The sequence below is a fragment of the Lissotriton vulgaris genome, chromosome 12, assembly GCF_964263255.1.
Source record: "Lissotriton vulgaris chromosome 12, aLisVul1.2, whole genome shotgun sequence".
Classification (NCBI taxonomy): Eukaryota; Metazoa; Chordata; class Amphibia; order Caudata; family Salamandridae; genus Lissotriton; species Lissotriton vulgaris.
Window position 1 is genome coordinate 630482428 of NC_141700.1, and position 13899 is coordinate 630496326.

At 49.3% G+C, this 13899-nt stretch overlaps 1 protein-coding gene across 1 annotated transcript in view; it reads right to left on the reverse strand.

Moving 5' to 3' along the window:
- SPIRE2 (spire type actin nucleation factor 2) overlaps positions 1-11588 on the reverse strand; it is a 248938-nt gene extending 237350 nt beyond the window's left edge. The window contains exon 1 of the mRNA XM_086945787.1: positions 11082-11588. Within this exon, the coding sequence (XP_086801913.1) occupies positions 11082-11322 (241 nt within the window). The 5' untranslated portion in view covers positions 11323-11588. The remainder of the gene's footprint in view (positions 1-11081) is intronic.
- Positions 11589-13899: the final 2311 nt, after the last annotated feature.

Sequence of the window (13899 nt, forward strand, 5' to 3'; positions counted from 1 at the left end):
GACGACCCCTGCAGCAGGCACATCAACACTCTGAGCTGCTTCACGTTGTTTCAATCGTGGTACCAGAGCAAGTCCATTAACGCTGGACATACCTCCCCAGTACAGTGCCCGGAAGCTTACTGCAGCTAGACTAGATCTGTGCAACAGGCGTCTTAACCCTGTCATCTATCTACAAAGCAGTCTGTTGGTGACGAACACGAATGCGTTACTATAAGTTCCCCTTTGTTTTCAGATTATTTCTGCAGAGTTTATATAAAGTCAGACAATCAGGCGGCAATACTGTGGCTCATATAGGAATGCATTACAACCACTGCATTACAACCAGGGCTGCTTTATCCCTCCCTCTTTTTGGCTCACAACTACCTCACAACTTTACTCTCTATCTCACTCTCTCTCTATCTCACTAGCTCACTCTATTTCTATCTCAATCTCACTCTCACTACCTCAGTATATCACAACTCACTCCCTCAAAAATTCACTACATCACTCCCTCACTAACTCACTCTATCTCACTACCTCACAACTTCACTCTCTCTCTATCTCACTACCTCACTCTCTCTTTCTATCTCACTAAGTCACTTTCACTCTCTTTCACTACCTCACTCTCTCTCTATCTCACTACCTCACAAACTCACTCCCTGTTTCTATCTCACTACCTCAGAACATCCCTCTACCTCACTCTTTCACTACCTCAGTCTCTGTCTCTCACTACCTCACTCTATCTACCTCTCTCTCATTACATAACTCTCTCTACCTCACTACACCACTCTATCTCACTACCTCACTATCTCACAACTTCTCTCTCTCAAAACATCACTACCTCACTCTCTTACTACCTCACTCTCTTACTACCTCACCCTCTAGCTCACAACTTCACTCTCTCTCTCTAACTCACTACCTCAATCACTCTCTATCTCACTACCTCACTCTTTTTATCTCACTAACTCGCCATGAAACCCCTGGGTGTTGTGCGCTTAAAAAGTTTAGAATAACATAACTCACTTTCACTCTCTTTCACTACCTCTCTCTCTCTCACTACATCACTCTATGCTTATATCATTACCTCACAACATCCCTCTCCCTCCCTCACTCTTTCACTACCTCACTCTCTATCTACCTCACTCTCTCTCACTACCTCACTCTCTCTCTATTTCAATACCTCACTCTCTCTCTTTCACTACCTCACTCTCTCTCTGCTAATGCAATAGGTATCACATATGCAAAAAAAGCTAATGCCGATAGAAATGACAATGCCATTTATTTAGGGATACAAAAAAGATAAAAAAAATAATGAGCAATACCAATAGCTCTACCTATAATATTGCCGAGACCATTGCATTGTAAATGCTTGTTATGTTTGGCCCTCCTATAGCGCAAAGAGCAAGGACATGTCTGCTTACATTGCTCTCGGTTTGCGGAGCTATTCTTTTCTTTGCTTTCAAGCCCGCCTTAGGAGTACTTTTGTTTTCAGGCCGTCTACCTTCTACACAAACACACATAGCACTAAAATGCATGCGCCTGTATCATAAACAAATGCATTTCTTAAAAAGTTCTTAAAATAGGAACAACAATTGTTTAAAAAAATGTTGCACTATTCGATGGTATTGGAGCGCTCACTCAGACGTCCGTCTTGCCATAGTGCAAACACAAGCTGATGGTACTGGAGTGCTTTAAGTGCTCACTAGTTACATTACACAATGGCATGTCATCAGTCAGGATAGCTTGATTCCAGTGGCCTGGAGAGCATGGGACTCACGTCTGAGCATACCCGTCCCACTCGGGGTGACAAAAGCAAAAACAACAATTGATGGACGGAATGTTGCACAATGGCGAAACATTCACCCCCAAGCTAACCTGGCTGATGAAGGCAGATAGCCTGAAACCGGTCCTAAGATGCTTGATTCCGGTCCAGGGAAGACATGGCTTGGAAGTTCGGGCTGGACTGTTCCCATGAGGCACAGGGTCAAGACTGATTTGCATATGGCCATGTCTGAACTGGGGTGGCTTGGTGAGCAAAATAACGATGGATTAAACCCGGATCTGTGACTGGGGGTGAATGTTTTGCCATTGTGCAACATTCCGTCCATCATCTTGTGTGTTTTTCTGTTCACCCTATGTGGGAAGGGTATGCCCAGACGTAGATCCCTTGCTCACTACGCCACTGGAGTCAAGCTATCCTGGCTGATGAAGGCTGATAGCCTGAAACCGGTCCTAGGATGCTTCATTCTGGTCCAGGGAAGACATGGCTTGGCAGTTCGGGCTGGACTGTTCCCATGAGGCCCAGGATCAAGACTGATTTGCATATGGCCATGTCTGAACAGGGGTGGCTTGGTGAGCAAAATAACGATGGATTAAACCCAGATCTGTGACTGGGGGTGAATGTTTTGCCATTGTGCAACATTCCGTCCATCATCTTGTGTGTTTTGCTGTTCACCCTATGTGGGAAGGGTATATGCCCAGACGTGGGTCCCTTGCTCTCTACGCCACTGGAGTCAAGCTATCCTGGCTGATGAAGGCTGATAGCCTGAAACCAGTCCTAGGATGCTTGATTCCGGTCCAGGGAAGACATGGCTTGGCAGTTCGGGCTGGACTGTTCCCATGAGGCACAGGGTCAAGACTTATTTGCATATGGCCATGTCTGAACTGGGGTGGCTTGGTGAGCAAAATAACGATGGATTAAACCCAGATCTGTGACTGGGGGTGAATTTTTTGCCATTGTGCAACATTCCGTTCATCATCTTGTGTGTCTCACTATTCTTTCAACATTTGTTCAGAAAGACCCTCTCAATACCAAATAAGCATTGGTGAAGCCAGTAATTCTCAGCAATGCCCAAGCTATTGGCCTTGTCAATGTGAATGTATTTTTAGTCATGTTATTTAGCAGCACATCTGCTGTTCAGCATGGCTGAAAGTCCCTGAAAAAAGCGCTATGATGGGGCCAACGCAGGCGATGTCATAGTGCTTTATTTGTGTTAGGAGGGGCAGGACAATAAACTCAACATGAGGGGGGGGGGCAAGAGGCTCGGTGTCGGCTCAACGCTGATTCTGGGCTTTCAGTATTTTTCAGCCATGATGAACTGCAGATGTGCGGCTAGACGACATGGCAAAAAGACATTCGCATTGACAAGGCGGAATACCGAGAAAATCTCTGCGGCATACGAAGAGCACAGAGACGGGACTTTAACGACAGCACAATGCATGAAGACTGCGATACCGAGGGACCATTAGAAAGAGTGGGCTGCAGGGGGTCAGCTATATTGATTCAGCAATATTCCACGAGTAACGGAAGTGACGTCACACGCAGGGCTTGACTCTCGGTGACAATCCTCGAGTTTATCTCTTGTCCCACTCTCGGTTCCTCAATAGCCTCCTGTTATTGCTGAGGGGCAGGGGGCAGATCAAGAACTGAAAGGCTCTTTCTTTATTTTCTGTTCCTGCTGGTGGCTCTCCCATGACCCCTGGAACCAGGAAAGGAGGGACGGTGTCCGGGTCACCAGAGGGCGCCCACAACTGACCCCACGTGCGCTATAAAGAAAGGCAGATAAACAGAGGCGCGGAGGGCGCCTAAAGGACATGTTGATGGGAGAGTCGCGTCACAGAAGATGAGCGAGGCCCTGGCAGAGATGCGCAGCGCCTTCCAGATATATGAGAGAGAGGGCGGGGGCAGTGAGATAGCGCGGCCGCTTCTGCTGACCTGTCTTTTTATCCGCGTCGATGCAGCAGAGTGTAAACAATGCCCAGTGCTTCCCAGCACTGCTCCCTGCAGCCCTCCCCCGCCCAGGACTCCAGCAGCCCTTGGCGTTAGAAAGTCTCAGGGCCTGGAGGAGGCTACTTATTGGGCAATAGGTAGCCAAACCGAGGCAAGGATGCTTGTGCAATAAAAGAGTGGCATGGACCAGGCCTGAGGGAGAGAGCGGTGGTGAGGCTGGGTGGTGAAGGGCCAGTGGTGGGCTGAGGAGAGATGGGGAATTGGCAGTGGTGAGTGGGGAACGCAGCAACAACTGGGCGAGGCTTGCTCGGGAATGGGAAGAGGCTGGGTGGTCATTTCAAAGTGATGGGGAAGAAGATGGATGGAAAGGGACATTGATGGGGAAGAGGCTGGGTGCAGTGATTGGGGATGGGCGATGATGCCTCTGGGGAAGGGGCTGGGTGCAGAAGAGTCTCGAGGGGGGAGAGGATGGTTGGACAATGGGTGGTGGTGGGGAAGAGGTTGCATGGGGAAAGAAGCTGTGGTGGGGAGAGGCTGGGGCAGGTGGGAATGATGCCCCTGGGGAAGGGAGTGGACGAGAAATGGGCACTGAAGAGGAAGAGTGGGTGGAAAAGTCAGAAATATGATGGTGGACTCTGAAGGGCATGGTGGGAAGGGCTGATGGGGACTGTGCAGTGGTGATATACACAAGGACGGACAGGAATGTGCAGTGGTGATTTGCAAGAGTATGGATGGGGAATGTGCAGTGGTGATATGCAAGAGGATGGATGCAGATGTGCAGTGGTGATATGCAAGAGGATGGATGCAGATGTGCAGTGGTGATATGCAAGAGGATGGATGCAGATGTGCAATGGTGATATATAAGAGGACGGATGCGGATGTGCAGTGGTGATATGCTAGAGGACGGATGCAGATGTGCCGTGGTGATATGCTAGAGGACAGATGCAGATGTGCCGTGGTGATATGCAAGAGGATGGATGGGGAATGTGCAGTGGTGGTATACAAGAGGATGTATGGGGAGTGTCCAATGGTCATATGCAAGAGGCTGGGTGAGAATGTGCAGTGGTGATATGAAAGACACTGGATGGGGAACGTGCAGTGGTGATACAGAAGAGGATGGATGAGGAACATCCAGTGATGATATGCAAGACGCAGGATGGGGAACATCCAGTGATGATATGCAAGACGCTGGATGGGATTATGGTGAAGAGGATGGATGTGGAATGGGCAGTGATGGTGAAGAGGATGGATGTGGAATGGGCAGTGATGGTGAAGAGGCTGGATGTGGAATGGGCAGTGATGGTGAAGAGGATGGATGTGGAATGGACAGTGATGGTGAAGAGGATGGATGTGGAATGGGCAGTGATGGTGAAGAGGATGGATGTTAAATGGGCAGTGATGGTGAAGAGGCTGGATGTGGAATGGGCAGTGATGGTGAAGAGGATGGATGTGGAATGGGCAGTGATGGTGAAGAGGCTGGATGTGGAATGGGCAGTGATGGTGAAGAGGATGGATGTGGAATGGGCAGTGATGTTGAAGAGGATGGATGTGATATGGGCAGTGATGGTGAAGAGGATGGGTGTGGAATGGGCAGTGATGGTGAAGAGGCTGGATGTGGAATGGACAGTGATGGTGAAGAGGATGGAGGTGGAATGGGCAGTGATGGTGAAGAGGATGGATGTGGAATGGACAGTGATGATGAAGAGGATGGATGTGGAATGGGCAGTGATGGTGAAGAGGATGGATGTGGAATGGGCAGTGAGGGGATGAGGCAGGGGAAGAGGCAGTCATTGAGAAGGGTTTGGGTGAGGAATGCAGGAATATGGTGGAGGGGCTGTCGGGGAATGGAACAACGAACAGACTGGGCTGCGGTTAGACCATGCACACCTGGACCACCCCTTTATGTCGTCCCTGAGCACTGTGCTGTGGTACTGCCCAGCCCCCCCCCCCCCCCCCCACACACACACACAATGGAGTAGGATGACTCCTAGTTCAAACCCGACAATGAGATTCAATATCATGGTAAATTATACCTGAGTGCAAGGTGCCTGGGGCGGCGTCCATGCAGACGCGACATGGTAGTAGTGGATGCATTTGTCTCTGAGCCTTTCTCTTTCCCTTGCGGGGTCCGACAGACGTCCTCGCTCAGTCCCACTCTGTTTCATGTATATGTACCTTCCCTGGTTTCTTTAATAAGATCTTTCACTTCTCAATGACTTCTTTTTCTGATGATACACAAATTGTTGTGTCTCTATTTGACCAGGGTATAGACACAGGCAGTAGATTTCATGACTGCATGCAGGCCATTTGCAATTGGATGAGCAATAACTGCTCAAAATCGAACTCAGAAACAACTGATGGAATTCTTTTTGGAAACAATACTTCCATCTGGTCTCCATCCAGGTGTCCAGCAGCATTAGGATCCCTGCCCACACCAGTGAGGAAGGCCAAAAACCTGGGTGTCCAGATGAACAACAAACTCATTTTTGGTGACCAGGTAAATTCAGTCACAGCCTCCACCTTCCTCACACTGAGGATGATTAAAAATATTCTTAAATTCATCCCCTATGAGCCACAAAAAACTGTTATCACGTCCCTTGTCCTATCAAAACTGTAAATGTAAAATGTAAATTGATACTTGTATAGCGCACTACTCACCCGCAAGGGTTTTAAGGCGCTTGTACGAATACCGCTGTGGAATCCATCCTGGCTTTCCCTGTGAGGCGTCCACTCCTGGGCGCCCCCAAGGTGGAGGCCAGGCATCCATAGCAATGTGGGGGCCGTTGTGGAGATTAAGCAAGCTATTGCCCAGAGTTGCAGAGTGGGACTCCATGATTGGAATAGGCACCGAGGCAAGAATTATCAGGTCCGTGGAATTTTGAGCCCAAGACCCGCCGAGGCGGGAAATTGAACCCTGGTCCCGGGCTAGACCTCTGCATCAGGGTCTGCCGCTCTAATCATTGAGCCACACTTCTCCACCTGGACTATTGTACTGGACTCTACCTCAACATACAGCAGCAACATCTTAATAAATTACAGACGCTCCAAAACGCTGGCACCCCCAAATTTAAGTCAGTCAAAATGGAAATCCCAAACTGTACTGGCTACCGGGAAGGCGCCAGATCAAATTCAAAGCTCTTTGCACGGCCTTTAAGGCTTTACACAATACAGGTCCATTCCACCTTAGGCTGAACATTCATGGTACGAACCCAACAGAACCCTTCGTTCATTGGGAGATAAAAATCTTGCTATCCCCAGATTTAAGAGAACTAACTGGGGTGGCAGAAGTTTCATCACCTGCAAAGCCGAGGCATGGAACCCTTTACCTTATCCCATTCGATCTGCCCTCAATCTTCTCACCTTTATAAAGGAGTTGAAAACATAGCTTTTTAACAACTAGGCCCTTTTTCCCGTCTACAGTCTTTCTTTCTTCAAACGTGTGAGCTAGCGCCAGGACACCTTTAGGTAGTCGAGCGCTTTACAAATGTATTTAACATAACATAACCTGTGGTGAGTGTGGCCCGTGTAGCCAGAGAGAGATGTGTGTCACATGAGGCCCAAAGATTCACCATTTTCTAAAGATGCTGCTCTCAGCACGCAGCTCTGTCTGTACACCTCGGAACTAGCCCAGCAAATAGGGCCGGCGGCGGAGGACAAGCCAATAACACACTGACCCATGAACCGTCTCAAGACTCAGAGTCTTTTCCTGCTGAAAAAGTACTAAAAATAATAAAAAACTTAAAACCTGAGGGAGCTCCAGGCCCTAATGGACTACCAAATGCCCTGTTTCAGCACGACCCTCCATCCTTTTCTCGCCTCCTGACTCCCCTTTTTAACAAAACCATAACATGCGGTTTGATTCCTGAGTCCTGGAGAGGAAGTATCCTTAACCCAATCCACAAGTCTGGTTCCCGCTCGGATCCCTCCAATTACAGATTAATCGCATTGATAGATGTGGAGGCGAAATTATACGCATCCAATCTCTTGGTTGAGCTAGAGGCTTGGGTCAGCAGATCAAACTTAAATCCTTACACACAAACTGGATTTCGGGCAGGGATGGGCACCCTCACCAATATTTCAGCGGTTACTCTCATAGCTAATCAGTCATTTGCAAAATCTAGGCCCTTGTACACCTGCTTTATCGACCTAAAAGCAGCTTTCGATAAAGTTTCAAGAGCCAACTTATGGGCAAAAATGCAAGACTGGGGGGTTCCGCCACGACTCCTGAAGGCCATCATCAATCTATACTCACATACGTGGGTACAAATCAAGAAAGGAGATGGGTCCAGTTTAACCGGCAAAATTCCAACATCCAATGGGCTAAAACAGGGTTGCGTACTGGCACCCTGTCTATTTAACATTTACACCTCCGATCTCGATAAGCGCCTCAGGTTAATCCAAGCAGACCCTCCAAAATTGGGAAAAAAAACGATCCCTTGTGTCCAATATGCTGATGACATCGTCCTGCTAGCACAAACTCCCATAGGCCTACAGAAACTGATCACAGAACTAGGAGACTATGCCACCTCGAACCAACTTACGATTAACCATAAAAAAACAAAAGTTATGTGTTTCTCGAAATCTATTAAAACACCGAAAAGTCAAACTTTTTCCTGGAAATTGGGTGAGCATCAATTGACAAGGGTTACGTGCTACAAATACCTAGGCTTTCAGTTAGATTGTAAGCTTAACTTCAAATCACACTTGGACCAAGGTCGCTTGAAAGCCAAACAACTGTTGTTCGCTTTTAAAACTCTAAGGAAAAAACGTATAGGATGCTCCACTGCCCACCTGCTTAAAGTGATTGCTGCAAAATTTTTACCTTCCATTTCATACGGCTCAGAAATTCTGAACACCAAAGATGCCACAGTCCTACAGCACAATCTACACTATTTAAGAGACTGTTCTCAATTCCGCTACGCACCTCAAAGGCACAAATCCGCCTAGAATATGGTCTAAAAAATCAGATTATGGCCAGACAAGGCGCCCTAGTAAAATACTACTGAAGGATGAGGGAGGCAGAAGATAACACCCTAGCCCACTATTGTTGGGTCGAGATTGAAAACAAAAAGAGCCTAGCTAACTCAACCACAGCAGCCCTGAAGGAATCCCTGTCGGCATTACAACTAGAGGATGCTTGGCTCACCCTCACAACGTACTCCGGATTTAAAATCGTAGTCAATAACGCTATCAAACGGACTTCTTTATTAACTGATAAAACGTCCTTTGCAAAAAAACATCATGCATGGGCTGTGATTAAGGATTATCAGAGGCTGAAGCCGCAACAATACCTTTTGGAACAATTCTCCCACCAGAAAAAACATTATCTGACTTTGATACGCATGGGGTCTTTCCCCTCAAAGGATTTGACCCCAAAATGGAAACAAATATGGCCAACCAAGGAGTGTCGTCTCTGTGGTCAAGGGGAAGAGTCACTACTACACTTTCTATGTACTTGCTCTTTTTTATTGGAAGCCCGAAAATCCATTCTCCGGGAGGCTCTAAGGAAGGAACAAATAAGAACATGTAGAGCAGCGTTCCTTAAATGTCTCGGAGGGTCGTCAATTCCTCTGTCCTGTAGAGCCATAATACTATGGAAAATCGCAGCAAAAGAACTGGCAAAATGCGACCCTGCCAAGCAGCCAACTAATTAGCAGATCTCTCCCAAATGCATTGTTATATTCGTCATTATTTTTAAAATAATAAGTATCTCCTTATTCTGATACCAACCTCAAGCCTTTTTAGGTTTTTAAAAAAAATGTATATTCTAAAGCACTGTGTTTTATGATGGTTGTCCATCCTTTTATGGGTTTTTTTAATGAATCAAATAAAAGTATATTTGACTTGACTTGACTAGCCCAGGTGTGCCTGTGCGGACACCCACACCCATCTCCGCCTGTGGACTACAATCTGCAGGGCACCTGCTGGTTCAGCACTGACTTCCAAGCACAGCCCTTCTAGGTTACATCAGCACTGCCCTGCAGCATCGCTTGCTATTTCAGTAGCAGGAATGTCTTGGCCCGTGAAATGCACCTCTCCTGTCTTGCAGCGTCCCTGCTATGTCAATACTGAGCTCCAAGCACAGCTCTCCCAGTGGCACCTCTGATGCTTCTAGCAGTGGGCCCACACCTCCAGTGCTGGGACCCACGCGCAGCTCTGCCAGTGCACCTCACTCCTGTCTTGCAGCACCCTGCTATGCCGGCACTGAGGTCTAAGCAGAGCTCTCCCAGTGGCACCTCTGATGCTTCTTGCAGTGGGCCGCACTGCTCCAGTGCTGGGACCCACGCGCAGCTCTGCCAGTGCACCTCACTCCTGCCTTGCAGCACCCTGCTATGCCGGCACTGAGGTCTAAGCACAGCTCTCCCAGTGGCACCTCTGATGCTTCTTGCAGTGGGCCGCACTGCTCCAGTGCTGGGACCCACGCGCAGCTCGGCCAGTGCACCTCGCTCCTGCCTTGCAGTACCCCTGCTATGCCGGCACTGAGGTCTAAGCACAGCTCTCCCAGTGGCACCTCGGATGCTTCTTGCAGTGGGCCCCACTGCTCCAGTGCTGGGACCCACGCGCAGCTCGGCCAGTGCACCTCGCTCCTGCCGCTTGGCCCTGCTGTTGCAGGAGTGAGACCATGCAGCCATGCCAATGCAAAGCACGAATAAGCACCCCGCCTACCCCCGATAACACCGAAGAGAAGCCCACGGACAGTGAGCCGCAAGCATGAATGAAGGGGTGAGTGTGTAAAGTACGTAATGAGAGCGCACGCGCTCTGCGGCTTCTTGGCGCGAAAAGCGTAAATTGCAGCAGCACCTGCTAATGCAGGTTCCAGCAGCCGAGACCCAGTCTTTCTAACTAATCCTTTTAACTTTCGACTTCTCTTCCAGCCGCACATCAGCTCAGCCCTCTCCAGCAAGACCATTTACATCAGTCGTAAACACCAAGCACTTTGCTTTAAATGTGCCCTTGCCTCTAGACACGCCCCCGTCCCCTCGCGGCATGTTGAACTGCCACATTCCTCTGGACTCCCTCCCAGGGCCCTCACAGCGCCCCACTTTACCTCACTAAGGGTATCATTCGTGGGGTGGCACCCCCTGCTCCTCGCGGGGATCCACCCATCGGACCCCTCATGGCGACAGACGCCTCCACCCGTACCCTAAATGTGTCTTAAAATAAAATACCAGGCAATCCATCGAATTCACGTTTCATATAACGTTTCCGACACACACACCTTGCTACAACGGCGAAGGAGGGCGGAGGGGTTTTTTGTTCAGCTACCCCTCCCGTGGTACCCACTATGCCCCAAAGAGCCCCCCCAGGAGAAACAAATCACAGTGACACTTCCACCGCCACCCCCTGGACTCGCCATCGCGGAGTCACTCACCCGTCACGGTGACCGTGCCATCCCGGTGCAGGACGAGGGCGGAGGGCCCCGAGAGGCGGCCGGCCGGGGCCCCCCCGGGACCCAGCAGCCCCCGGCAGCCCTGGAAGGTGAGCGCCCAGGCCTGCTCCTCGTTCACCGGCTGCTCGTAGCACTTCAGCACCTGCTCCAGGGACAGCTCCTCTGGCTCGGGTGGGAGCCCCGTCTGGGGGGCGCCGCGCTCTCTGCCACCGGCCTGAGCCATGGCCGCCCATCACGGGCCGCCCCAGGTCCCCGCCGGGCCCCTGCGCTCCATCCACGGGCTGCGGGGCAGGGCTCCACCCGCTCCGTGCAGGGCCGCCGGACTGTGCGAGGGCTGCGGAGGCCTGTCAGAGCCGCGGGGCGGGGGAGGGGGAGAAGGAGGGACAGGAGGGAGGGCAGAGGGACAGGGGAAGGAAGGATGAAGGGAGGGACAGGTGTAGGGAGAGGCGGAGGGGAGAGCCAGAGAAGGCGGCAGCGGCAGCTAGAATCGGGCACCGGGAGGGAGGGTGGAGGGAGCGTGGAAATAACAGAAGGAGGCTGGACACGAGGGAAGGAGAGTGAGAGAAAGAGGGACGAAAAAGGGAGGGGGAGGGATACACAAAGAAGGAAGGGAGAGTCCAGGTCATCGAGGGAATGAGGGGAAGATGAGGGGTCTTGGGACGGGAACAGAGACGGATGGTGTGGGGGGGGGGGGGGGGTAGAGTTTGGGGGGCAGTAGGGTAAGGCAGGCGATGCGAAAGGAAGGAGGGCAGTGGGACATGCGAAATACTGAAGCGACGGGCTAGAGCGCTGGCGACGAGGATTTAACGAGGGAATGCAGATAGGGAACGACACTGACACATTTAAGGCATAATACCTCTAGTCAATATCTCGAGTGCCAGGGGTAGTGGCGGCACTTGTCGTGGGCGTGGCTTGTAGGACTGTTCGAGGCGAAATGGCATTTTAGGAGCAAATGTATTTAAAGTATGTCATGATTTTTTTCTTTTTATGCACCATAACTCACGCCCTTTACTGAGCTTCCTTGCTGGGAGGGAGCCACCTTACACGGACTGGACTCCGTGACCCCTGAATAGCAAACAGATTTCTGCAGTTGGTGCATTAACCCACTCCTTGATACCACTAATTTTGGAACATGTGTTTTAGTCGTTAAACATACTGCTGCAGGTGTATTAACGCCCTTAGCTTTTCACTGGGTTAAGAACCATTAACCACCGTGCTGCGCTCGGCAGTATTTGCATTAACCAGCTGAGCCACCTGACTTAAGTTACTGCTTGTAAAAGCCATGTTACAAGCGGACCTCCTTGAAAACGAGAAGCTCCGGATATGCTTTCCTATGACTGGAACCACTGACCCGCAGGTTACACTTAGATGTGGACAATTAGTCATTAACCCATTGATGCCTGTCGCTTGTTTTTTAAATATTACATTCAGATGCTCTTTTTTTGTTCCTTCATTTTCTCTTTGTATTCTCTGTCCGTCTTTTCAAGCTCTGCCCCCTTTTTATTTTCAGTCTTTCGTTCCCCCTATTTTCCCCTGGTATTTCTTATTTTTTTCTGCTCATGCATTTGTCTTTTCATTCTCTCCCCCTTTTAATCCCCGCCTCCAAAATGTGTCTCTAGTTGCGACTCTGTTGCCTTTCTACAGAAGGTATGTAGTTTTAGCGCGCTTGGTACCCACTTTAAGTAAAACCCAATACTTAACCCGAAATGTGAGCAGGAGATAAGGTTGAGTGATGCATGGCTGCCATTGCGGGTTCTGTCTCCCCTGACTTTGGAGATGTTTGTACCACGTCTATCGTATCCTTTCTTAATCACGAAGGTTTTTTTTTATTGCTCACAACAACTTCGAAATCAGGGCTTTGTTATATAGATTTTACTTTAATATAGCCAAAGGATTTTTGTATATAATAGTTCAACATTTTACATGCATTTCTTACAAATTTGAAACTGAAACAAAGTATTCCGACCTCAGAGCAGTGAAAGGCTTTCAGCGTTCTCTGTTTCAAATGGAGATCTGTAGATCCCAGCGCTTTTTTTTAGGTCGAGCCTAGCGCAGTGCGCATGCGCTGCTCTACTAGAGGGCCTCTTGGAATCACTCCAGACTTCCAAGAGACTTCTCCGTGTGGGCCGGACTCCTCCCACGCATTCCACTGGTCTTTGCGTGTGGTTTTCAATTGTAAAAGTACGCAAGTGGCCAAAGGCGGGTGCATGTCCCGCCTTTCCTGTAAACTATCACTCCCATGGCCTAGGGGTCTTGGGAGCAAGCAGCGGCGCGCATTGTGCCAGCTGAATTCCTCCCTTAACGTTATCTTGTCTTGGCTCATGTTAATAACTTAAAAAAGCACCGTCGCTTTCCCAGCTGCGATTGCTTAAACTTTGTTTTTCTCTTTGATGCTTAGAGATTTTGGCAGTTCGAAGGGCCCCTTTTAAAAAAATAAAAACTAAAACTTGATGTCTTGCTGCATTGGGAATGGTGGCGATGAAAGACTTCAACTGCATGGAGAGGTTAAAAAACCACACAAGAAATGTCTTATACCACTTTGACTCCGGCAATCAACTTACTTTCCATTTTCTGTAAGTAGTTCATATTTCGATATTGCCTTTGTTGCAATGTAATGTAAGCTTCACAATCCCTTTTTTTCCTTACCTCCCTCATCCCCTGTGTCTCCCCCCCCCCCCTTCATGTGCAAAAGTGACCCGTGCCGAGAAGTACTTTACAACGAGTCGCTCTTAAACAAAACACCCAGAAGTGTCTCCTTAGAACCATTCCTTCAGTGGAAACCAGCACAACTGGCGACCAC